The 24220-nt window shown below is 36.9% G+C and overlaps 1 protein-coding gene across 2 annotated transcripts in view; it reads right to left on the reverse strand.

Moving 5' to 3' along the window:
- The window catches only part of LOC137404610 (tyrosine-protein phosphatase non-receptor type 4-like), a 44505-nt gene that overhangs the window by 11664 nt on the left and 8621 nt on the right, over positions 1-24220 (reverse strand). The window contains exons 1-4 of one of the 2 annotated variants that reach the window (XM_068090835.1): positions 12184-12430; positions 11335-11874; positions 8278-8412; positions 7787-7949 (exon numbers count right to left, since the gene is read on the reverse strand). In XM_068090835.1, the coding sequence (XP_067946936.1) occupies positions 7787-7949; positions 8278-8412; positions 11335-11874; positions 12184-12338 (993 nt within the window). In that variant the 5' untranslated portion in view covers positions 12339-12430. Of the gene's footprint in view, positions 1-7786; positions 7950-8277; positions 8413-11334; positions 11875-12183; positions 12431-24220 lie in introns of those variants that run through there. The other variant, XM_068090834.1, reaches the window with a different exon arrangement.

Below are 24220 nucleotides of genomic sequence, written 5' to 3' on the forward strand. Positions count from 1 at the left end.
TCTGTAAATCACTGTGGTATACATGTATTACTGTACAGATATCTTTAGGAAAAATCAAGCAAATGCACAGAGCAATGATGTGTCTGTTAAAATAAATACTGAGACACATGGAATAGTCTAGAGTGAAGACTATCGCTGAGTGGTGAACAACTAGAGGCATGACTAGGCATCTCCTGACAACGCAAGACATCACTCACATTTCGACGTGTTCAAGCCCTGTCATAAATGGGTATGACAGACATAACTCACATTTCGACATGTTCAAGCCCTGTCATAAATGGGTATGACTAACTGGTAGGTATTGGGAAGTCGACCACAAGTCGGATAGTGCAGATAAATCTGACAGGAATGATGAATATCCTTGAGGTGAATTGTCAGACACGTGCAGGCATTCCTATGACTATTTCCATAAAGTTACTCGTCACATACTCTGTTGATGTGGTCGATCTATTAGCGTGATATTTGCGTAGCACAGCCTCCAAGATGGTTTTACAAGCTGAAGGCTGTCCAGTAGGATTACTAGGATTAAAGGATTACTAGTGGATCAACAAGCTGTGATTAAAACAACCACTTACAAACTGTCAGGCCATCAACTAAAGTTGAATTGTAATTTTGACAGGAAACAGTGTGTTACAAACTTGCTACCTTTTTAGTATAAGAGACTACACCGATATACATACTTTTGTTGTGAAAATTGTATCCCATTAGAGCATTCTGTTAGGATCATTAGCGACTATCATATAGATATCTATAATTAAAAGCTGCGTGACAACTTGATAGTACAGAACACTACATTACTGCTAAAGGAAATTAACTATGCATATCTAATGTATTGAGATGACAACAACGATAGTATAATCGTATAAGGCCTAGCTAATATACAACGATGAACCGACAGCCAACACGATGAACCGACAGCCAACACGACAGCCAACATGTAACGTAGGCATTTGCTGTGGTTAATCCTGGTTTCCATATGATAGCGCAATGATCGTGCATTTCTTGGGCTGCGACGCAGTGTTTCCATAGCGTGCGTAGGTGCCATGCTTGCATTGGACAGGGTGGGTAATTTTCGTACTTTTTTGTATGGGAGACCGATTTCTTCGGAAAACAGTCCTCTGTTGCGACCTTGTGCTGTCATAGGAAAACCAGGCTTACTCTTTCGTCCAATTTCTTCAGAAAACGGCTCTCCGTTTGAATTGTGGGATGGGTTGAAACGGTCGAGCGGTGTATTGTGGGATACATCATCGCGCGCACCCGTCGCAAGGATCCATTCTGTTGGATCCTTGCGATCAGCGTACGCATGTCGCGCGGTCGTCATGCGTTGACGTTTCTACATCACAGCTGGCCTACACACGACGTCGTGCGCCTTGTTGCGCGATTGCAAGTGCGCAACAAGCAAGAGTGCCTTGTTGCACGCCTTGCATTGTCATATGGAAACCAGGCTTTACAAAGCAAATGCCTACGTTACACAACAAGTAGATTGACCAACAAAACTTAGCCAGAGTTGTGCCTATTTTGTCTAATATGGGTCAGCAACAATTGTAATAGTACTGACATTTGTGCAATTCTTTGCGCTGGTAATGTTTTTGTTCAATGAAAACTGCTACAGGTTGACAATCAAAATCGGCTAGCTATAATAATAGTTCTCATTCGTTGAATGATGTAAACGAGAGAAAAATTTGGGGTGTCAACAAATTTAACCGCCAAACATTATCTGAAAGGTTTTACGAATAGTTTCAATTTACACCAGGTGACCTTCATACATCTGGTCTTCATAGATCGGTTACAATATGTAATATGTTACAAGTGAGAATATCTTTGTTCATATATAGATCGCTGTTTGCATGAAACTCAGTCGTTGCTATACACATAAAACCAGTTTGAGCTGGAAACAAATAAAATGGATTCAAGATTTACGTTCATGGAAAGACAACTCTTTTTGCTATTCACAGATGCATTCATTTTTTCTTTACCAACGTAGACAAACACATTCATTTGTGACACAATGCATGCATCAACAGCCTGATGTCGATGCGTTGGCAATGCTTCATCTATACCAACGATACATTTCATCAGTGCGTATGGCCACTCTTTCAGTTGCAAATATTATGAACTGTTTGTAACTAAAATTTTTAAGTACTCCTCTGATCGAAAATTTCAAGCGTTTTTCAAAGAGTCTCGCGTACTTCTCGGGACAAACAAAAGTTACAGAGTAGGTAGTTTGTCTGCTTCACAGCTATCCATGTCAGTAGCGGATATTATTCGTACAATGTACTACACTCTGGTTAATTTGGTAGAGGTTGTTAACATGACAGCAATTGAACCTACATGTACATTTGGAAAAGATTGGCTAGGCGAGTAACCGAGGTCAACTAACTATAACGCCTGGCTCAGTATAGGTAAGCTTCATTTCCTGCAGAGGGATGTGGTTGGTGAAGACTTACTACTAATCACTTATGGTCAATTCCTCCATTTGCTGGGTATTGAACGACATTTCACATACTTTGTTGGTTTTCCAGTTATTTATGAAGCAAATCACCAATTTCTAGCAAAGCCTTGAGAGAATAGTAATCATATTTTGCATTCGTAGCAAGCAAGAGCAGCCATAACAGGCGGGTTTACAAGTCGAATAGTTAAATACCAGTATGGCAAGGTGGAAATGGGAGAAAGAGGTCGGGGTATGGCAGCAACACCTATCTACTAGCAACACCTATCTACTAGAGCTGTGAGTCATTCTGGATAAAGAGAATTTCTGTTACATAAAATGTGATTTGAGCCAGGAACTAGACCTACCATGGAAACCTATGAAAATGTATTGGCAGCTGTGATCATCAATGGAAATATGTGAAGCCTAGAAACAGCATATCTCGTGCACCTTGCGCTGACACCTAGCTACCACAAAAGAAAAACGTCAAAAGTCTGACAGATAAAGCAGTAGTCAAGAGAAGAGAAGATAACTTGAGTTCGGAATGACAGAGGCTCTTTCTTCAAAAAACTTTTATTGGCGCAATCACATGAAGTACCGAGGGGACTGTGAGGAGATGATTTCTGATCAATAAGCCATCATAGTGAGCGGTTCTTCTCTTCAGCCTCAAAGAGCAACGAATGCCATTACTCTTTAAGTTGTAAGATGCTCTTATGAGATTTGCACTCATGTTTAACAAATCATTAGAAATGGTAATAATAGCTGCACTACATTGCTGCAATAAAAACGAGCTAAGGTGTACCAATCCACGATGTCTAGTATTTATAGTAAGAATAGCTCTATGCCAGTCATGAGGTATGTTTAAATCTATGAGTGACCCCGAAAGGAACTTTTTTATAATTTTATAGTAACTAGTACCCTGGCAGCTGTGTGAGTGAGAGTGCACAGTGAGAGATCGTCATGTGTAATAACTATGTGTACAATTATTCTGAAATGCAGCAAGGTGGTCGAGTGTTGCAGCTATCAGTGTGCCTGGCTGCCTATCCAACATCCAAGTTCAATCCCCGTATGATACATTATTTTTCTCTAACCTCTATGCGTGGCTTCGAACAGACGCACGCCGCTCTTATTATAGTAAAGATTTGAGCAAATATATGATTGCTGTTACAAGTGAGGAGTCATCCGATTATACGAAATATCCTAATGGATTTTTTTTAGTTTTTTCAGTCCCTTTACAAACATCTAATTTAATAGTGCCACTTTATTTTACTCCATTGCAAAGTGCCTTCAAATTTCACCACGTTACATTGCTCATATTCGTAGGAACTAGACAGCACTAGACAAGTATCAGAGGCAATCCTTTTATTTCTATTCATTCTATTCATTTCGATAAGTGGTTCATAAGTATTCCGACAGCCACACAATCACTGCGTGTCCATGCTTCAAATGGGTTCGGAGTTGCCCAGTGCCGAAGAACTCGCACCCTACCGTTTCAATGCTTCGAATGGGTTCGGAGTTGCCCAGTGCCGAAGAACTCGCACCCTACCGTTTCAATGATTTGAAGTTGCACTATAGATCTTTCCAAGATTTGCCATGTATCCTTCAAAACAAAACTTATCAAAGTAGGCTCGCTTCCAGGAAACGGTTACTTTTCATTTCACACGTAATCAGCTAGTTGCACTAAAAAGTATTTATTCTGTCATCCTTGTATGAGCAACTCATCCGTGGTATGTACATGTAAATGCTAATGTAAAGGCAGAAACAGTAGTAAGTAGCAGAAAACGTTTTTGTAGTAGAAACCTGCACGGTTGCGCGCCGAAATATTTTTCCCTCCACTAGGGGAGCTTAGCCAAGTATCGATTCGGATCCATCAGCAATGAGTGTTTCTATAGTGTCAAAGTACTCACAGCAAACTCCTTCACACAAATTTAGCAAAGTGAAATGGAATTGAATGCATTCGGATTTTACCGTTTCTATGAATTGGAGTAAGAGCAACTCCAAACCCGTTCAAAGCTCGAAAGTGCAATGCATGTTTCAGATATAATTCATATCAGAGGAATATGGTCTCGAATGCCTAGCGTAGACTTGCGGCAGGCAGCTTCCTACACTAATTGAGAGGAGTCAGCTGATTAGAGATTTCAGCCACGTACGGAGGCAGCTAATTCGTAAACACCGCTAGTAGATTGACAACGCTAGCAGAGTTACTACCAGTAAATTAACATTCCGCTAGCTGAAACAAACGCATACGCTCGCTGCCAACTGTTCAGATAAATCATCTATAAGCTTATGATAGTCAATTGCCGGCGCTGCCATGGTTTTACCTTTCCAGGTTGAGCACCTTTCCAGGTTGGTGGGCCAACAGAGAAACTGTTGCTACCAGATTGAGCCATCCAAAATTAGTTTGTGTAAATTAATAATAAAGCAGCCAATGAGGTAAGAAAGATTAGGAAGGGTGGGTGCTTAAGTATGTTAAAAACTTGCATAGAGGAACCAACAGCATATTGGATTACTGAATTCTGTGTAAATGGATAAAGGTATCATCTTAAACAAATGAACTGCCAAGAACTATTTTGATACAAAATACATCACCAAAATAGTTGTCTAAATTGCCACCAAACAAATCATATGTATCCACGTAAATATATTCCAACTATATGCAAAAATCATATTTTGAGACATTTTTTAAACCTACTTTCAGAGTATTTAGAAAAAACAAGGTAACAAACATTATTTCCTACACATGAAGCAAAAGCGATACATATATAACATTTTAATTTAAATGTTCATCTAAATCAAAATAATTAAAAAATTCTATTTTCAATGATAACTGGGGAAACTACAACTCTTCTACTATATGAAGTAAATTCTGTAGAGTGTTTGTCCGCTTAATTCTGATAGGCTGAACTGCACAGCCTTCAATTCACAAAACCCAGATACCAATAACATACCGATATTTACTTCTCAGACAAACATTTTCCATGCTTGGCATTCGCCTTACATAATATAAAGTTGTGAGCCAAAAGTTAACGCACTAACTACTAGCTGTAACTTCTGTTACTCACTCTAACCGTTACTAACTCTAACCGTTACTAACTGTAACCGTTACTAACTGTAACCGTTACTAACTGTAACCGCTACTAACTGTAACCGCTACTAACTGTAACCGTTACTAACTGTAACCGTTACTAACTGTAATTGTTACTAACTGTAACTGTTACTCACTGTAACTGTTACTCACTGTAACTGTTACTAACTGTAACTGTTACTCACTGTAACTGTTACTCACTGTAACTGTTACTAACTGTAACTGTTACTCACTGTAACTGTTACTAAATGTAACTGTTACTCACTGTTACTGTTACTAACTGTAACTGTTACTCACTGTAACTGTTACTAAATGTAACTGTTACTCACTGTTACTGTTACTAACTGTAACTGTTACTAACTGTAACTGTTACTCACTGTTACTGTTACTCACGGTTACTGTTACTAACTGTAACTGTTACTAACTGTAACAATTACAAAAGGCCCTACTAATTGATTGTTTAGTTCAGCGTTTAAACAACAATCATTATTTGACTTCACTCCATGGTAATAAGCAACCCAAATAAAGCCCATGGTAATAAGCAACCCAAATAAAGCCCATGGTAATAAGCAACCCAAATAAAGCCCATGGTAATAAGCAACCCAAATAAAGCCCATGGTAATAAGCAACCCAAATAAAGCCCATGGTAATAAGCAACCCAAATAAAGCCCATGGTAATAAGCAACCCAAATAAAGCCCATGGTAATAAGCAACCCAAATAAAGCCCATGGTAATAAGCAACCCAAATAAAGCCCATGGTAATAAGCAACCCAAATAAAGCCCATGGTAATAAGCAACCCAAATAAAGCCCATGGTAATAAGCAACCCAAATAAAGCCCATGGTAATAAGCAACCCAAATAAAGCCCATGGTAATAAGCAACCCAAATAAAGCCCATGGTAATAAGCAACCCAAATAAAGCCCATGGTAATAAGCAACCCAAATAAAGCCCATGGTAATAAGCAACCCAAATAAAGCCCATGGTAATAAGCAACCCAAATAAAGCCCATGGTAATAAGCAACCCAAATAAAGCCCATGGTAATAAGCAACCCAAATAAAGCCCATGGTAATAAGCAACCCAAATAAAGCCCATGGTAATAAGCAACCCAAATAAAGCCCATGGTAATAAGCAACCCAAATAAAGCCCATGGTAATAAGCAACCCAAATAAAGCCCATGATAATAAGCAACCCAAATAAAGCCCATGGTAATAAGCAACCCAAATAAAGCCCATGGTAATAAGCAACCCAAATAAAGCCCATGGTAATAAGCAACCCAAATAAAGCCCATGGTAATAAGCAACCCAAATAAAGCCCATGGTAATAAGCAACCCAAATAAAGCCCATGGTAATAAGCAACCCAAATAAAGCCCATGGTAATAAGCAACCCAAATAAAGCCCATTGTAATAAGCAACCCAAATAAAGCCCATGGTAATAAGCAACCCAAATAAAGCCCATGGTAATAAGCAACCCAAATAAAGCCCATTGTAATAAGCAACCCAAATAAAGCCCATGGTAATAAGCAACCCAAATAAAGCCCATGGTAATAAGCAACCCAAATAAAGCCCATGGTAATAAGCAACCCAAATAAAGCCCATGGTAATAAGCAACCCAAATAAAGCCCATGGTAATAAGCAACCCAAATAAAGCCCATGGTAATAAGCAACCCAAATAAAGCCCCAAGAAAACACACACTTAAAATAATTTTAAAGACTATTAAAAGAGAAAATTTAAATGAATATCTTGAAGACTTGTGTTTTAAAAATGTCAAAAACTACATAATTTTCTATTTTACGCGATAAATTACATTTCATGAACCTTTGGAATGATGAGGCAGAAGAAATTCATTGCGTTTCAACGAGCCACTGTCAACATATTGTCAGCAAGGCGTGTAATGTATTCAAAAGTGACTGCCATTCTATGGAATTTTCTATTTACTCAAAAATGGAGTTGTCTGCACCGCTGCAGAGTACCTGCCTGCTTAAATGTGTGTGTGGTCTGTGAAGACGCTGTCGCTAAACAATACAGCAAATCAACTAAAGCCTGCACCTTATAGGTGATATAGCCTTAGCTTTCGCAATCAAATTATTATAGCAAATTATTCCGAAAATAACTTTTCCTAAATGAAATCATTTTAAATAATCTATTTACTCAGGATGGGTAATGCAGACTGAAAGCTCCATTTCAATTACTTTTATTTACGTGTAACCTAGTCAATACTACCTTTGATATAAACTACTCAGGTCATTCATGCATTTAAAACTATAAGCCTACCTGCTCGTGCTTGTGCTGCGTCACATCCCTGCCATTTATGTAGAGCACCTGATCACCTTCATTTAACCTTGGTATGCAGGTGTCGGAAGGCATCCCTGGTGCCACTCGACTTACTATTATCGGCATCCCCTGGTCCACACCTCCCTTCACGTTGAACCCAAACCTATAACAACCATGGCAGGTGCTTTCTCAGACCTCACAGAGAATACGACAGAAATGACACCTGCATCTTTTGCTCTAAAGTACATATACTTTTGTCAAGTGGCTGCCCTAAGAAAACTAGGATTATTTTCTGGTTGCCATGGTAATGCGGTCAGAAAATCTCTAGATAATCGGTGATCTCATGACAATCAGGTGTCCTACGTAAGTAGAAGATATATTTGGTAGTCAGTTTGCGAGTTCAAAGTTTCTTACCAATGTGAGCCAAACTTGCCTGCGATACCGATAGACAAACCCGACAAAATCTACCTGCAGTCAACTCAGCAACTTACCTTCCTTGCTCGTCTGGCTGCATGTGGATGGTGACTAACGAGTGGTTGTCAAGGAAACCATTGTCGTTTGGCAGGTCTGTGTATTCATATTTGGATCCTTGCGATGGAAGGATTGCAGGTGCTTTATAGCCGTTGCTAGAGCGAGACAATCATATGATGTATGACAAGAGTGAAAGGAGGTGGGCATCGGGTGAACCAATGGGTAAACCACAGGCTAAAACTCAAATGTAACATTTCAAGAAAGGCAACCTCAGCCACCTAAAGGCTGGTTCACACTTTATTCCACAACATATGCCAAAGGTGTCCTTTCACCATTTATCGTCGACTATGTGCATCGTAAACCGATGGCATCGACGAAGCAATGGAAAGTTTGCAGTTGTCAAAACTTTCCGGATATTTCGCCGAGCACCAACGAAAGCTTTTACAAAGCGCACTGTTTCGGCGATGACAATTTGCTGTCGCGGATAGCGTGATCTGTTAATTTCTGTTTATGATAGTTGTTGCGGGACTAGTAGTTAATTCGAGCACCCGGCAACAAAGAGCTTCCTTCGAGAAAAATTGAACAGAAAAATGAGAACACTACATAGCGGAGTACAGATGCTCCCCTATCTACGAACGAGATGCGTTCCGAATAGTCATTCGTTAAGCGAATTTTTTCGTATGTTGTATTGGACTATAACTTTTGCAGTGCGCATGGACTGAAAGGTTATCATTATTTTCGCGAAGTTTTTCAAATAGCAAAGCGTAAAAGTATTGCTCAGCTAAAACATTGTTTAGAAACTAATATTGACTAGTTCAGCAATGCAGAAAAAGAGTTGTGGTCAGCAGACAATGTGAAAGGTAGTGAACAGCTAGAAGATGATACAATTATTTCATACGAAAGAAACAATTCGAATACAACCTGACGAGCAAACGATGCAAATATTTTAGTTTCAAAAATGTTGATTTTGTTTCTGCATGTGTTATAATTATGGGTTGCTAATGTCACTTGTTCTTGAATATATATATTTGTATCATTTGATAAATTATGTATGTATTTGATAGATTATGTATAAATTATTACTAGCTTACTAGCATTACTAGGTATATAGCTTATAATCTTGCAGGTTTATAGCAAATTATTTGATAGGATCATTGCGGTTACATAGACTTGGGCTTACAATGGATCGACACTCATAACTCCTCTTCTATTGCGCATAAAAAAGCCAGTTTTGGCTGCAAACTGTAGCAAGCATATTAGTGAGTGCAATGAGCTTTAATGCAATATTGTGAAATATAGTTATAAAGAGTTATAGGGTTGCTTCTGTACGCACAACATCCGTATCTACCGTTGTTCTTGCTATCCGTATCTACTGTTGCTTTATCCAATGTCGCACCATGATTATGGTGATGGCAATTCAACTGCACATCTAGTCGCCGGTTTTTTCAAATAGAACTACCCTCTCATCAACCATCTCTCGGTTCAGTTATTGATTTTATAAACTTTAATAAGTCGGTTCGAGTTTCTTGGGTAGCAGACTATTCAGCAAACGGTCGTAGACCTTCAGCTTAGCTAGTTTGAAAGCCACACAACAATGAAGTAGCAGATTTTCAGTTTACTACCCGGTCTGCTGCTAGAGGGCGGACGCGGGTCAATAGAAACTGATGCATATGAAATCTATAGACTAGTAATTAGTCTTTTGAAAAAGCTTCTAAGAATATAATTTCAATTGCTACTAATTGAAATCTCACAAGGGCGACAACTTCTTGGTTGCTATGCAGCATTCGTAAATTATTCTTGATAATCAATGCTACACACATCCTCAAGTCTATGTATTCCATTGGTTTAAGTTGTCTTGATTGAGTTACCGCGTTAAGAAGTGTTAGCTTGTGTTAATGTGTTCACAGATGTTATTACTTATTAGCATATATATATTAATGTTTTAGCATATGTAAATATATGTTAACACGGATAAATTTGTGAGCATGTATTAATGTGTTAGCGTGTATTGAGGTGTTAGGATGTGTTAATATATGTGAGCATAAATTAATGTGCGTTAGTGTGTATTGATACTTGTTCCGCAATACTATTAGATTACCTACTCTTAAAACATGTTTGTTCAACTCACTTAATATTTCTTGATTTTTGTCGTTTTTATTGTTTCTATTCTGGCATGTAATGAAAAGCATCATTTCGTTGATGCTTATCATTGTCAACAAAAAGTTACACAATATGTGTTAGCATGTGCTAATATGTGCTACCAGATATTAATGTATGTTAGCATGTGTTGGTACCTGTTAGCATGTATTAATGTGTTAGCATGTGTTAATATCTAATAGCAAGTATGGATGTGTTAGTATGTGTTAATACTTATTACCGTGTATTAATGTATTAGCATGTGTTAATACTTGTTAGCATGTATTGGTGTGTTAGCTTGTGTTAATGCGTTACCATTTGCTAATGTGTTTTAATATGTTAATATGTCAAAGAATGTTGATATTCTAGTAATTGCTTGGCTTTATCCAGAGATGATTCATTATCCCCCTTTAGCTAGTAGAGTAACTTTCCCTTATCTCTTTAATGATATCCTTATATTTATAGATTAGACAGCCTTCCGCAACTCTCAGCACGAACATTGTTACTTTTTTACTGTTCTCCTGCCTAGTGTAAGTAACTATGATAAATGATCGCTATGCAGCAGGCTTAATGGCAAGATACGTACTGCTATAACCTTTATCTGCCTACGAGATTTTATTAGCAGACGATTTGTGATTGCAACATCGTCTGAAGGTAAGCAGGTCTTGAGATATTGTGAGCTCGTTTGCTCAGCAAGATACAGACAATGAGCTCCAAAATCATCCATTTCACGTCGCTGAGTATGGATTTATGCGATATATACAACCACCAGGGCTCTGTCTGAGATCCAAATATTGGCATAGCGTGGCAAACAAAACTATACAATACTTCTGCAGTGTGATGCGCTGTGAAACTATCAATGCCATTGTGTAGCAATGCAAAACTGTGCTATGCTACGGCTAGCTAGGGCCCCCAAAAACATTGAGTAGTTCCCGACTGACCTGCTGATTACTGGAGCAGCGTTTCCTCCATTCATCATGACAGCCGCAGAGACCCTTGGCAGGGAAGAGCTTTGGTGTTCAGCAACAGCCTGACCTCTGCCTAACGCATCCATGGAGTTGTGGGAGCGGGGCATCGGCGCACCATCCAGTTTTGTGGAATGTGTACGCGACAGACTAGAGTTATTATGATTGCGAAGAAGGCTGGTGACAGGCTCAGCTCTTGGAGTGTATGAGCGAGGAGTGTACGAGGGAGTGTCCATGTTCGGATGGGCAGACCTGGGAAGGCTGTTCGCAGTGCTGTTAGCAGTGACGGCAGAGGAAGGGGTCGCTGTTAAGTCTCTGTTGCTCACATGATTCGTAAGTCCGCCTTGCATCTGATCGCGAGAGGCCATACTGTCCCGTTTAACGGAGAAACTTCCTCGCTGACTGCCGCTGTTGTTGAGAAATCCGCCATCATCATCAGGCCGGACAGCTTGCTGCTGCACATGAAAGGTGTTGCTCCAAGGACTGCCTCGGTCACTGGTGAAGGAAGTCCTAGACCTGAGGAAGAGAGGAAGCATATGTAAGCGGTTGGTAAAATCAGTAAATCCAGCTTTACCACATGAGCCGCTACCTCATACGCGTGTCCTATGAAAACCTATTCTATGTTAGCTGCCGGTATCATCTTTTAGCTATGCAACAAACCAACTACATTTAGTTTATTATTACTAGTTTTTAGTAGTTCTTCAATGCCGTTTTATTAGGCAACACTCAAAGTTTAACTAACAAAACAAGACCATTCCGTTTTCATAGTTATCGCAAATAATAACAATTAGACGTTCGCTCACTCGTGAAAAATATGAAACCTACCGAGACGGTTGACGATAACGTACTATCCTAGTGCGTGGTTGACAGCACCTTGCCAATACTAAACCATTCATACCCAAGCCAGATGCCGGTGGCTGGAGCAAGTTTGAACTGTAGTAATAAGGCTGGTCTGTAACTGCAGCCATCTTGTATTCCATGAGAACTCGTAATGCTGCTTCTTCACCAACTAGCAGTTCGATGCCGAATGCCGTGAGTTAAATTACCAGTCGGAGTAATAAATAACGACTTATCCAATACGCAATCCTCTGGGAGCTATAAATTAATTAGATGCTAAATGCCCGTCAGTCGAGAATAGCTCGCGGATAAAGCTATGCGCTGTAGATGGCAACGTCTATCACGGCGCGTTATAAATATCAATTTCCTGTCTTATATTAAACAGTTTTTTCTATTTCACGCGAGCGATTTGACAATGAAAATCAATCAGTGAGTGACCTCACCAGTACCGTCTAACACTTGCTCACGCGTGTAGCGACGTAACAGTGAGGAAACCTGCAGTTTCTTTTACAAGACCTATCAACACAACAATTTGAAATGCGTTTCTCTACTTTTGCAATTCTGAGAGGCATTTGCTGTTGAGAAAAGAAATATCATGATCAGTAAAAATACTCAGATTGTACAAAATATACAAAACTGCAGCGAGCACTTGTGATAACTGAAATCTAGCCACTACACTACAAGGTATTCTGCTACCTTATTACATGTTTTTAATTTATTCCTTTTGCATTGTTTTTCTAATTATTTTAAATGTTAAAAAATAATTCTGCACAAACTGTTGAATAAATGATGATATAAGAATTTAACAATCATATCGTTAAGTCTGAAATAGCATGGGAACATCAACACTTAGTTTTCCTAATGTTTTGATTGGTCATTATAAAAATATTAAGGCAAGACAATCCCATGAGTACAAAAGGACAGAACACTTATTGAACATCATATAAACAACAGTTACCACACCAAAAACTCATCTTCATATGTAATACACGGGCAGACGGTAACTTCGTGATTTTAGCGTTACACAAAAAAAAATGTTGAAATGATGACTTGAGAGAGTCAAACGCAGAACTGAATTTACTTTAATTGTAAAGAAATTGGGTAGTCATAGAAATAAACACCAAAAATATGTGAAAACTATTCTTTTTTACAACACACGATTCTTGGACAATACATTGTACAAGAAACATTTTTGTATATAAAAGACATCTTTAGGTTGAGAGAAAATATTTCTAGGCAATAAAACCTAACCTATCTTATATTTATTCTAACTTGTCGTTGTGGACCCAAAACATTCATTTTAAATATTTTTTAAAGTGAATTATAAACACAAACATAACTTTAAACATTTTAATATAAAAAGCCTTAGCTCCTCTCCTTTTTAGTCATAAGTTTATCAACTTTCTATCACTAAATCACCAAGTTTCTACAGAGAAATCACTACAGTTCATATGGGACTGTCATACTATTGTTACATGAACTGCTCTAGAGAGCACCAACTTGGAGCCTGCCACTGAAATTGCATATGAAAAATAAAGTTTGTTATGTGCCTGAACAGGCAATTGCGGAAGGACTCACTTCAGGTGGAAAAAACTGGTGTGCGCCTTCACTATTTACGCTAGAAGACAATTTTTTTCTCAATCATAGTTATAAGACCAGATTGCCAGGCATCGCATAAATAAAAATAAAAAAGTTACTCAGTTGTGATAGAAAGCAAATTATATGTAAAATAATATATATAAAAAGTGTCGACACACAAATGACTTTCTCTTAATTTGAAAAATGTCGCGCGCTGTTTGAGATTTTCACAACTAGTGGCCAGACCATAGATATGTGAGTTAGTATGCAGTACCTTCAAGTGTTGCATGTAACAGCAGGTATCATTCAGATAGAATTATTAATCATAATTGAGGAGTTGTCAGCACCTACCATCAAAGATTCTCAAAGGAGACAAACATGTCCAAGATTCAGAGTATCACTACTGCTGATAAATAAACTGAAAACTTTAGATAAAAAGGCTCATAACAAGGTCATCTTATTAAAGGTAAACCTTTAATGTCTGGGATGTTACCTGTATTATAGCCCTCCACTATTTGTTGACCCCTGAGTCCAGAGGCATTGTTTAAAATAATATCATTAGAATGCGAAGCCGACTCCCCTTACCAAAGTCCTAAGATTTCTTACTGCTACCTAGCTCAAGGCTATTATGCTCTGTTGTGTTAGTAACAAACTATGCTTTGCCATTATCAGATGTTTAAACATTTTAAAAGCTAGCAAAACTTAGATCCAATCAATTGATATGGCCATGTAGCCACCTCTTTAATGGTATTGATAACAATGAGAATAAAGGTTTATGGTATCATGCATTACATAGTGAATGCATTCCTTCTTTCCATCACTAACAGATTGTACTAATCACTTTTTTATCAGAATTCTAGAATATTTATCATTCCTAAGCAGATAGCACCGCTTCATTGCTTTGCTATAGGCGAGTGATTCACTTTGTATATTACATTTTTGTCTTACAATATGATGATACAGGCTTATTATCTATGGCTGGCTAGTACAGCATTACAAGCTTGTTAACTAGGGTTAGCTAGTAGTTCAACAGGGAAGCATGAAGCGCATGTAAGCAAACAACCATGTGTATCAGCATTTGGAGAGCATGCTGTTAAACCCGAGATTGTCCCAGTTTGCTAAAGTTGATTCCATTCTTTCCATTTTTACTGATCCAAATGGACTTACTAATGCAACATAAGGGCCACAACTATGTAATACAAAGTGAACAACTTCTGAAAAGAGAAAACAATTTCTGTTTTATTGACTGACCACTTCTAAATACATGATGATGATGATGATGAGACTAAGCGATGCCAAAATTGTATGTCCAACTCCACACTTTATTGGCTCGTTTAAAGGAAGTTCGAAAGGAGTGAAGTTTATGAATTTTTCTAATATAAATTTTTTTACAACCAATAGCACAGATCAATGATAAACTCAAAATCATATTATTATAGATATCTAGTTAGTTAATAGTTTACTCAAACAAAACCAGCAAAGTTTATTATTATAGTTATGTAAGGATTTTCAAATTTTGTTGAATTTTAAGTTTTAAATTTTAAAACGGTGAATCTTTGTTATGTTTTTATTTAAACTATTTAACTCCCAAAAAACAGCAAAATCTCTCATTTCTAGATGCACTATAAATATGAAGAGCCGAACAGCCTCGTAAATAACAAGACAACAATATAAGAGCTATAAACCTTGAGCATAGCTGGTGAGTACGCCTGGAGTTGTTTCCTATTAGAACTAAATAATCTCGTAATTTTTACAATTTCTAAAAGACTGTTCTTTCAGCTGTGACTCTGAGCAAAAAAAGCGACCTACAGATGTTATCAAAGCTTCTTTCAAACAGGAAAAGCATAGACTAATGATATTGTATACAGAAGTACAGTCAAACATGGATAACTCGTACTTCACGGGACTGAGCGAAAGTGTTCGAATTATCAGAGCGTCCAAGTTATCAGAGCACTGTCACAAGTCCATGTATTCACTTATTTATTAGTAGATACATGTACATATACAACCTATAATATAAATCAAAAGCACAAATGGCTTGTTTCAAATTAAATGCTTCTAATGTAAAGTTTAAAACGTTTTTATCAAAAAGTATAGAGATTTTTCTATCACTTGAGATTGGTTCGTTGTTTGCCAGGACGTTTTTCAGATTGACATTGGCAAAACTTGATCGTTGTTGAAATGCGCAAAAGAAAAGACATATTTTTCTTTTGAGCGTTTTACCCACGATAAATTTTGCCGATTTTTCTTGAAGTTTATGCAAAGATTACCTCAGTTTACCTCGCTTCTGAAGGGCGATCGCTAAGCGGATGTTTGGTATAAATCAAATTTTACCAAACCTTTAGAAAAGTCGTTGACAAAAATATTTTGCCGATGGTGGTAATAACGACGCTTATGAATTACGAAAAGTTGAGGTTTACCTCTATGGCTTGGAATAAAGTGATTTCCTAAAGCGATAACAACCGTTTCGGTAGCCATTGGGCAAAAAACAGTTCGAGTTAACAGTGTTGAGTTCGAGTTATCTATAGCAATTTATCATTACGTGGGAACGGACCAAAGAAACCGTTCGAATTAACCATGTGTTCGAGCTATCCGTGGGCGAGTTATCCATGTTTGACTGTATATTACTGCCACTCATTGTATCTTTCATTAGAGTTTATCTAATCGCACCATGTTTACCATCAAGAAATGTCAGGTTTTCTGAACAACGAACTCGACAAATCACCAGACCCATCGCCAGCCCTTTGTGCAATATGGCATGTGATAATGTAGGTATGGCAACATGTAAAAATATATTTATAATTAATTTTTTATAGAATCTTTAAAGAATAATATTAGCCTAAATCTTTATTTGCATCTCAGCATCGTTATAAAATAGTTCTGTATATATCTTTTGTACGCTTATTAGTGGTTAGTAACAGCGGCGTGAAACAGAGTTGACATATTCGGCTAACATTAAATAAATGACGGAATAATGCGAATACTGAAGACCTCAATGAATGTCTTATACAGACACCTCACACCTTAAAAATTTAAATACGTTAACTTTGGTAAGCTTCACTACTCCTGATATCTATAACAGTTCATTTCCACTCTGTTTGCAATATATTCTCGTCGGTAACAACTTGTGACTATATATGACTATACATCTGCAATCAAGCAGGTCTGAGCATATAATAGGCCTATGTATAACTTATCAGCGTTTCTGTGTTTTGCTAAGACAACCTTAGAGGCTTTATTAATGGGAATTCTAATTAGTAGTTGTCCTATCCAAGCTATGCTAGTTAGAACTAGCCCAGGCAATTTATCGTAATCTTAACACGACCAGAGTGTAAATATATACAAAAACTGATATAGTATTAAAGAGTGACCAAGAGTGTATGAATTAATAAATGGAAAAAAACAAAATTGGCAAAAATGTTTGACCCCAACAAAGGAAGACAACTCACAATATTCCATACAAACTAACCACATATAATAAAATATAACAAGCAAGTAGAGGTTTTATTTACTTGTGATCTGTAACTTGTTCATGAAAGTGAAACATAAATCTATAATTATATGTTTTCATAAAAAATGGAGACTAAATAAAAGGGTTATTTCGCCCTAGATGAAATCAGAATGTGTATCATTCAAGTGGCTGGCAAAGTTAGGACACTAATACAAAAGCAGACAACTTCCAATATTTCAACACCACACCTACTGCTATGGTTTCCCTGTTGAATACACCCTCATTTGAGCTTTGTCATAATTAAGTGCTACCACTTGTAAATAAATAGATATCTGTTGCTACAGATAGGTGAATGAAAAGAGATTAGGGACATTAAGTAGATTATAGAGATCGGCAATATTTCCTAAGCAATTGCGCTACTAATCCTGTTAACTTAACATGTTTCAAAATTAGGTTCTACTAAGTCACAAAAATTGGTTAATCTCACTACCGGCACATCCGTTGAACTAAAACAAGAAATCTCATCGTAAAGTCATGATTTTCTATGTTTATTATTTGTCCTAGATTTACAAAGTTTATCTTAACTCATTCGCACCCGACACGGGTTTTTATAACTTTACCCGCGTATTTATAACTTTGCTAGACATCCAACACGAGTTATCTCACCTCTGAAATTTATCTACTCCTTGTATCGTTAATTTTAAATTATAGAAAAAAATTTTGCTTGGTCAGAAAGAAAATTTCTGGCCAATCAGACAAACGTACAAATATGCCTCAATGATATCTATGGAAAATGTTATAACCAAAATTCTACACTCATATTGACATCTACCTAAGCCGGAAATCATCATGGCGACTTGAAATTTTATCGTTCGCGATCAATTTTTTTCAACTCCAGAAGTAAATATGCAGATTCAGAAGTGGTAAGACAGTGAAAGACTGCATAAATCAAATCAAAACATTATTTTTAATGTTTCAAAGTTTTTATTAACTTTTAATTTTGCCAATTTGAATCGTTATGCGAGAATAAAAATACACTTTTAGGCTGTCAGTCGTAGTCAGACTATAGTAATCATTAAATTTCGGTAGAATCATATTGATTCTTAGAGCTGCCTAAGAAGTCTGAAAAGTCAAGAACAGAGTTATTGAATATATTTTTATTATTCGAAACATGTTTATGACAGTTTATATGAGTTATATATTGGTATTTTTATATATGTAGATTTGCTACGCTCTGGTTTGAATGATAATACTCGTGAGGAAAAGTTCGAAATTGAAGTTTCACGACTTTAATGTTCATGACTAACTGTATATGTACAAATAATACTCATAAATGTGATGAGTATAATAATAAGCATGTAATAAGTGAGTAATTTTAGTCAAACTTTGTATATTTTGCAGTTTTTATGGTGCATGTCTAACTTTGTTTCAGCAAATAACAACTTTTTCAAAATCGGAAATTTTCTGAAACTACCTTCTTTGAGACACAGATCTACATGAAAGGGACATAAGTTGTCTACATGATTGTAATATCATTTGAAAGAGGAGACTTGGCTCGTTCTTGTAAAACTTGAATGAGTAAATTATCTCAAGTCTGTCTCTTGTAGTAGTAATTTGAATTATGGCAACTTTCTGAGAAATGAGCGGTAGTTGGTTTGAATAGCCTGAAAATTAGTCGGTTGCGAATGAGTTAAATCTCTCTACAATCTCATACTGGGAGAGATGATAGATGACAGCATTACATTAGTATAAATGTTGTAGTATCCAAAAACTACTCTTGAAACCTTTGTAAATAAAATAATTATGACCTTGCATAGTTAGCATAATTATGCAAGGTCATAATGCAAGGTCATAATGCAAGGTTAGTCACAAGGGACTATATTAACGTGCAAAATCTAAAAACATGACAACATTATGAGCCTAACTCGACCCAGTTCAAGCTATTATTTAGGAGTTGTCAGTACTTGACGATGGAAACTAATCCAAGGGTATGCAAATCATCAAAAAGGTTAGCAACACAGCTGGTTTTATTGAATAAGCTACATGACATTCTGTAACATTCAACAGAAACTATTATGGGAATAAAAAAACAGACCTTATATGGACAGCAACAAAAAAACTTGAAGTATCCATTCAATGATGAATTTTCTTCGACATTTTTTTAAATGGTGTAACAATAAAAAAGTACATTGTGAAGATGATTACAGGTAAAACAGACTTATTTAACTAGGAGTAATGTCTTTGTGGAACTCCTAATTGTTTGGCACACTTACATACGAGTCAGAGATCAATGATAAACACGAACTATCATAGTATCATAATTACGCAGCCAAATATCTAATTACGATACTAAAGAATTCAATACGATGGGCAATGCATTACCGCCTCAATTTTTTTGTCTGACATTTTGTGAAACTTTGTTTAAAATAAAGAAATATTAATCAGGAAATCAAATCAAACCAATAAAATTATGGCAGGATTGTTATTAGGTAAAGCAAGAAATTTATGTTTATTGCGTACTGCTTTATACTGATACGTGCAATATTACCATTACATTGCTAGTATGATAGTGAAAGAGTCTGCACACTTAAATACTACTAGAATTTTTGTTTTTCATTTTGTTTATCAAACTTTTGTAAGCATTAGCTCTAGAAATATGAAAATCATCAATTCCTTTAGCTTTCATTTTATACAAATGAAATATTGTGTAGGAAGCACCAGTAAAAATACATAGTAGACAGTATTTGGACACATTATTACATAAAGGACAGACAAATCTAAGTTTGGTTTTAACGTAAATCAAAATATGAAACAGAAATTATTTTACTGCGTCTGTAGGGTTCTCACCTCATCCCTTTTTTGAACTAATTACAGCAAACAAGCCACCCATTAGAGAAACATGACCTGTTCTTTGAATTTATGATTGCAAACTAATGTAAGTTACTGAACTGGTTGCAAATATATCTCGAACAACTGTTCATCAAAGGCGAAAAAGTTAACAATCACTTTCTCTTGCCCATATTGGTAGTAAAAAGCAGACAACTGATCGTATCTCAGTCGTTCTTATGATTAACTGATGAATGACCGAATATTGTCCAAACAATTATTAGAAATGAATGTTCGGTCAACAGGTCATAGATTTTGCTAATACCATCTATTGATATAGGAATCAACAACTATTATTAATGAAATTTGTAAGAAGTGTCAAAGCAAAAGTTCAGTAAACCAACTTCCCAACTCAGCAGTTGACATGAATCAAAGTATTACTGCCATAGTTTTCAACAGCCTGTCGCGGCTATGATGCTCGTGTGCTTTGTATGACAGTTACAGAAGCAACAACTAAGCAAAGCAGAACTAAGGCTAAACTAATGGTCAAAATGGAAGTCATTTCCTATTAGACAATCTGCTCTTTGATGTCAATCTAATATTATGGTTGTTTACACTCAAAACTGGCTGTCTGTTAGCATTTTAAAGAGCAGCTGCCAAACGTAAAGTATCTCCGAGATCACAGAACCATCCAATAAACATATATTGTGTTTCAGCCCCCATTCTAACAAAGCCTGAAAATTCAACCCTTCAAATTTCACGCTTCATGAAGCGTGTGAACAAAGGTCTTGCTAGTGAGGGCAATGAATTCTTACCACAGGAAACAAGTTAGCTCGATTGTTTGAAAACCAGAAACCTGAGCTACCGGCCTTCGTAACTAGGACAATTGAGTGGTATAACGATGCAGCTTTGGTATTGTCGTTAACACGTAACCAGTACAGTTTCACTTATACAACTTTAGCGGACAAAAGAATAATGAAGCAATTCAACTCTTTTCTAGTCTGAAATTTTCTCATAGCGAACTCATGAGATAAAGAGAACTACCTACATTGTGAGAACTAACGCTCACTACTTTGTAGCTACAACCACTCTTACCTGAATACACAATATTGACAAACCAAAGCAGTGATGAAACCAAAAAACTTTTTACCGTTCAAGGCCCAAACACACAAGCTCAAAAAATGTGATCATACTACAGCAAATCGAAATTCATTACAGCTTTTTGCGTTTGATGTGACGTGCAACCACGCTAAATGTGCAAGCCTATTCTCTTAACTAGTAAGCAAAATAAGACGGAACGTACTAGAAAAACACAATTGAAATATTAATAGATTTTGTACTTTGCAGTATTTTTCATTTTATTTTGTGTTGTGTGTCAACGGCATTAGTAAGAACCCTGTGAATATTATACTGGTCATGGTAAACCTAAACGCAATTCCCTTCGGATGAAATCTATGACTCAGACAGAATAAAATAGTTGGCCAAGATCTTCTACAAATGAATCAATAATCGTTGATAAACTTACTCATTAAAATGTACAAACTTGTTGTGTAGAACATCAGAAATTACCAGCCTTTTTGTCAGAGAAGACAATGAAAATCCTCAAATCCGCATTGAAAATTGAAAATTTGAAATGGTAACACTCAAAAATATATTAAAAATGGAGAGCTGTAAACAGTATTTTTATACGCTATAATATCATTTTGATATGAGACCAACAGCAGACTGCCAGATCTCTGCCTGAGCTACTAGTCAGTAATATTTAAGATGGCAACTCTCTAATTGTATGGCAGCCAAACCAAGTTATGTTTTAAGATAGAGCCATTATTCTTATAAACAGTGTGTATTGACGGTTAGCCCGCCTTGACATGTTTTCTGGGGCTATAAACTAGGAACAACGAAAGAGTTATACTTTTAATCACGAAGAATAAGAATAGCATGGGGACATAATTGTCCTAGAACCAATTAAAGCATTATGCCTTTCTCGCATAGAGTGAGCCATTCATGATCCACCTACCTATCGACCAGATGGCTGAAATACGCCAAGCCAAAATATTCCATTACAGGTAATAACAGTATAAGCAAACCTTTGGTCTTGCTCAGCGTGAAAATGCATTGACCATTGACATAGACATATACTATTGACATAGTATAAATGCATACTCTGCTCAAATGCTCACATATGAAAATACTGGTTTTGTTTATTTTCTAGTGAACATTGAGAAAACTGGAAGCCTAGTTAGTAAATGCTAACAATGATATTTAGAAAACCGAAAATCGGTTTTTTACTAATTCCAAGCTTTAAAAACAATGAAGTGTTGTCGAATAGCGATGTCACAACCTTTTTGATTATTCTAATTCTAAGTGGAACTATTAAAAGTTGATTTATTCAACTCTCTCTCTACAATGTTAGGGCCTAAACACAGGCTAGTGAATTATAAGATATGAATTTTATTAGAATTCTAACCCGGTCAGAGTCAAGTGCAAATAGCCATGCATTTGCCCCGAGGAGCCAAGAGTCATAAAATGTCGTCTTCTGGAATTTAAAGCATTTTCTTCTAGACGGCTATTAAACTACATCTTGCAAACTATGGGATAGAATTTTACAGACAAGCTGCGCAATGGCTGACCAATTACGTACCAAACTTACACCGTATATATAAAAAAGCTTTTAGACTATTAATAGCATTTCAATAATTCGCCTTGACTAAATCTGAAGTTGTCACCTGAATTGGAATTCGGATGAGAAGCCTTTCACAGTGCACCGACTAGATAGGATTTTGGAAATGTTGGGAATTCCATAAGTTGTATAAATACTGTCAGCAAATCCAATGAAACGATTGAGAAAAAATAAACCATACTTTTGAGCGCTGATAATGAGTAAGCACAACTATGCTAGTATTTAGGCCATAGGGTTGGACTGTTAGACGCAACTGTGTAGGTCCAACCTGTCAGCGTTAGTCTCGTTTATTCCTCATTTATTCCTCGTTAAGTCAGCATTTACCAGCATTTTACCATATTCACTGTATAAACTTGTGGCTACCTATCCAACCACTTGCATCTACTAGGTATGTCAATAGTCTGCGTGAGTGATGTGTCATCACAGTGCTCAACGAATGGATTCGTATTATCTTTATTAATTAACTGATAGGGGCATCAAAATGACATCAAATAGAAAATACTAAAACAATTCAAGTCTTTAGTATCCGTCTTTAATCTATAGAAATTGCTAAGCTCTACAATATGGCCTTGACACTCAGTGACATTCTTTGAGTCGCTGTAGGCAGCTAATTTTGCCCTAATTTCATCCTCATCGAAGATTTGATGCTGCCAGAGAGAGAAACGGATGATGCAAGAGGAAACCATGACTCACGACAACTTGCATAGCACTAACTATAGTTATCTACTCAAAGGGAACCATTCATATCTGGAGCAGTGAAACAGATTGCAAGCAGATCAGGGAGTGCGCAATCAATCGGCACCTGAAGCTAGTACAATCATTTCCTGTCTGAAGCATCGGATGAAGAAAACCAGAAATAGTTTTACTCTTCTGACGCCCCTGATCTGCATATCTTAGTGCCTGATTGCTGAGCTATCACACATGAAGGTCAAGTGCGCATCTAATATTTATGCATTGCCATCTATTAGATTGTCAGGATGAGAATAAAAAATAGCGCCAGTCACTTGCAGTGTACTTATTGCAATGAGGAATGTTTCTGACAAAATACCAATACCATTAGTACTGCAGAGGCACACTCATGCTGATGATGCAGATTTGGAGTTGTGTGCACATTGAGTTATCGCGCGATAAGTGAGTGTTTCAATAGGTATTCGTATGTTACGGATTAACACGAGCCCTTTGTTACAAAATGTAACGGTTTTTATGCCAGAGGTCATATCGGCGCATTTAGAACTGCTGAATTTGAAAAAGGAGCGACTAAAGTATTGAAAATGCTCAAAATGGAACAGTTGGTAGAAAATTGCTATTAACAAAACTTGCTTAACTTGGAGGATTTTTGGTGTTTCCATCTCGCAGATGATAGAGGATGGAAGCAACAAGGCAGCATTAGAGACAATTAAAGGCTGTTCATGACAAGCTATCGATAAGATAACCTGTCAGTAGCATGAGCAGTAAAATCTCTCACCAGCTATGAAATACGCATCAACTAC

This window comes from Watersipora subatra, chromosome 9 (assembly GCF_963576615.1).
Source record: "Watersipora subatra chromosome 9, tzWatSuba1.1, whole genome shotgun sequence".
NCBI lineage: Eukaryota > Metazoa > Bryozoa > Gymnolaemata > Cheilostomatida > Watersiporidae > Watersipora > Watersipora subatra.